The sequence below is a fragment of the Penaeus monodon genome, chromosome 25 (genome assembly GCF_015228065.2).
Source record: "Penaeus monodon isolate SGIC_2016 chromosome 25, NSTDA_Pmon_1, whole genome shotgun sequence".
NCBI classification, from domain to species: domain Eukaryota; kingdom Metazoa; phylum Arthropoda; class Malacostraca; order Decapoda; family Penaeidae; genus Penaeus; species Penaeus monodon.
This window is the reverse complement of record NC_051410.1, coordinates 40048561-40050437: the sequence shown is the minus strand read 5'-3', so window position 1 is coordinate 40050437 and position 1877 is coordinate 40048561. Positions and strand designations below refer to the sequence as shown.

Here is a 1877-nt window from a genome sequence, read left to right as displayed (position 1 = left end):
GCAGTCAAACAATGAAAGTGTTGGTACGAGGAATAGTGTTTGTGGGAGAAATAGATAGTATAAACACGTACGGAAGGAATTGCAGTTTGCAGATGATGCATACTTATTTTGGGTTTTCTTACATCCTATTTTCAGTCAGTCTCGTTCTTTTTACAATCGTTTGCTTTTAAATATGGAATCATATTACTATCCTACATCCAGAGTAAATTCGTGTAAGCACAACATTTATTATATTGCGACCGTAACCGTAATAAGTGACCGTAATGAAACAACTCGCTAAGATCTTTTTGTTGGCAAAAAAAAAAAAAAGATCTATTTCTCTTTGAGTATCGCTCACCTCGTTGAGATACGCGCGTAAAATGTTATAATGAACTTAATATGACTGACATACATCATAAAAGGGCAGCGGCTCATCACATGACGGTGACACGTGCGAGACCACTTGCCGGGCAATGATCAGAATCTAGTCATACCGAGGCGTCCATAAGGGGAACTTGTTGATTCAAATGGTGCCGGTGTTATTTGCAACAATCGTCCCCGGGAACCATTTATATCAGTTGTTATAAATTCGCGAAGTCTTAAGAGCTGGTTAATTCGCGGTTCGATATGTTTGGTCATATACTGTTTTAAAATTCTATGAGTTTTTTTTTTCAGTGAATTATGACGAGGAAAAGGGGAGAAAATAACTCGCGCAAAGGTTAATGGTATAAATGTGGAAATCGGCATTACTTTCTAAGGTATAAAAAAAAACTCCATAATTTAACGACAATTACAGTTTAAGAGAGAAATAATTTCCATATTTAATAAAATGGCGTAGGAGTGAATTAAATACTTCAAAGGCTCAAGTTTTACCAGATATAATTAAATACTTCGATAAAAATTGCAAAAACTATTCATAATAATTTTTTTATACCTACCGTGAGAATAACCCGAGATCGAAAACAGTAAATCAATCGAATAAAAGTCTCATTCCCACGGTTTAAAACCCCTCCATAAATCTCCATCAAAATAGACAAAATTAAATCATGGAAAAGCCCCATAGACAAGCGGAAAATAAAGAACAGGAGCAGAGAGAGAGCATGTCGACAGTTGGAGCCTCAACATGGCCGCTGGCACAAGTTGTAAACATTGAGGCGTTACTGGAGCTCTGGCCACACCTCGCTGAGAAATACACGTGTTTTATGACTATCATGTGAATTGCCGTCGAGGGATCGTTACAAATCCTCAATGTCGGAAAGCAGAAGGAGTCCACACGTTTGGAAATTGGGCGACATAGCTCACCTGTTGCTGTGAGTGGACAGAGTGTGGAAGGGGAGGAGAAAATGCCACGGAGAGACTTTTAAAACAGGTGTTACCGGGAGATTTGCAGGGACCGACCGTCCTCCTTCCACGGGGACAGGATGGAGCAGGAGGACGAGAATATCTCCCTCCTGCTGAACATGGGGTTCCCTGACGTGCGAGCCATCAAAAGGGCCCTGAAGCTCAGCAACGGCGAGGTGAACGAGGCCGTGATCTACCTGACGGAGCAGCCCCTCACCTCGTACTCGACGGTGGACGACCTCAGGGATGTGGAGATGGCCGAGACCCAGGGGCCGCCCACGTACGATGAGGTGGGTGGTTGGCTTGGGGTTGGAGGCGGTGGTGTTATGGTGTGTGAGTGCTTGCTTAGGGGGTGATTTTCTCGAACCAGTCTGCAGCTTTGATTTCATTTGTTGTGTTATGGTTGGATTGGTCTTAATATCTGGTGGGTTATGTTTAAAGTTTCACACAGTCATCTTACCTTGATATTGTTATTTCTTGATTTGATTATTCATGATTTGAGATTTGTAAATCTTGTTGTTTTCCGTAAATGACTTATGCGCTAGAATTGGCAATTG

The 1877-nt window shown here is 41.7% G+C and overlaps 1 protein-coding gene across 1 annotated transcript in view; it reads left to right on the top strand.

Annotated features, from left to right (window-relative positions):
- The first annotated feature begins 862 nt into the window (after window positions 1-862).
- Window positions 863-1877, top strand: part of LOC119589266 (ubiquitin carboxyl-terminal hydrolase 24-like) — a 33335-nt gene continuing 32320 nt past the window's right edge. Inside the window, exon 1 of the mRNA XM_037937884.1 lies at window positions 863-1610. Coding sequence (XP_037793812.1) covers window positions 1401-1610 — 210 coding nt within the window. The 5' untranslated portion in view covers window positions 863-1400. The remainder of the gene's footprint in view (window positions 1611-1877) is intronic.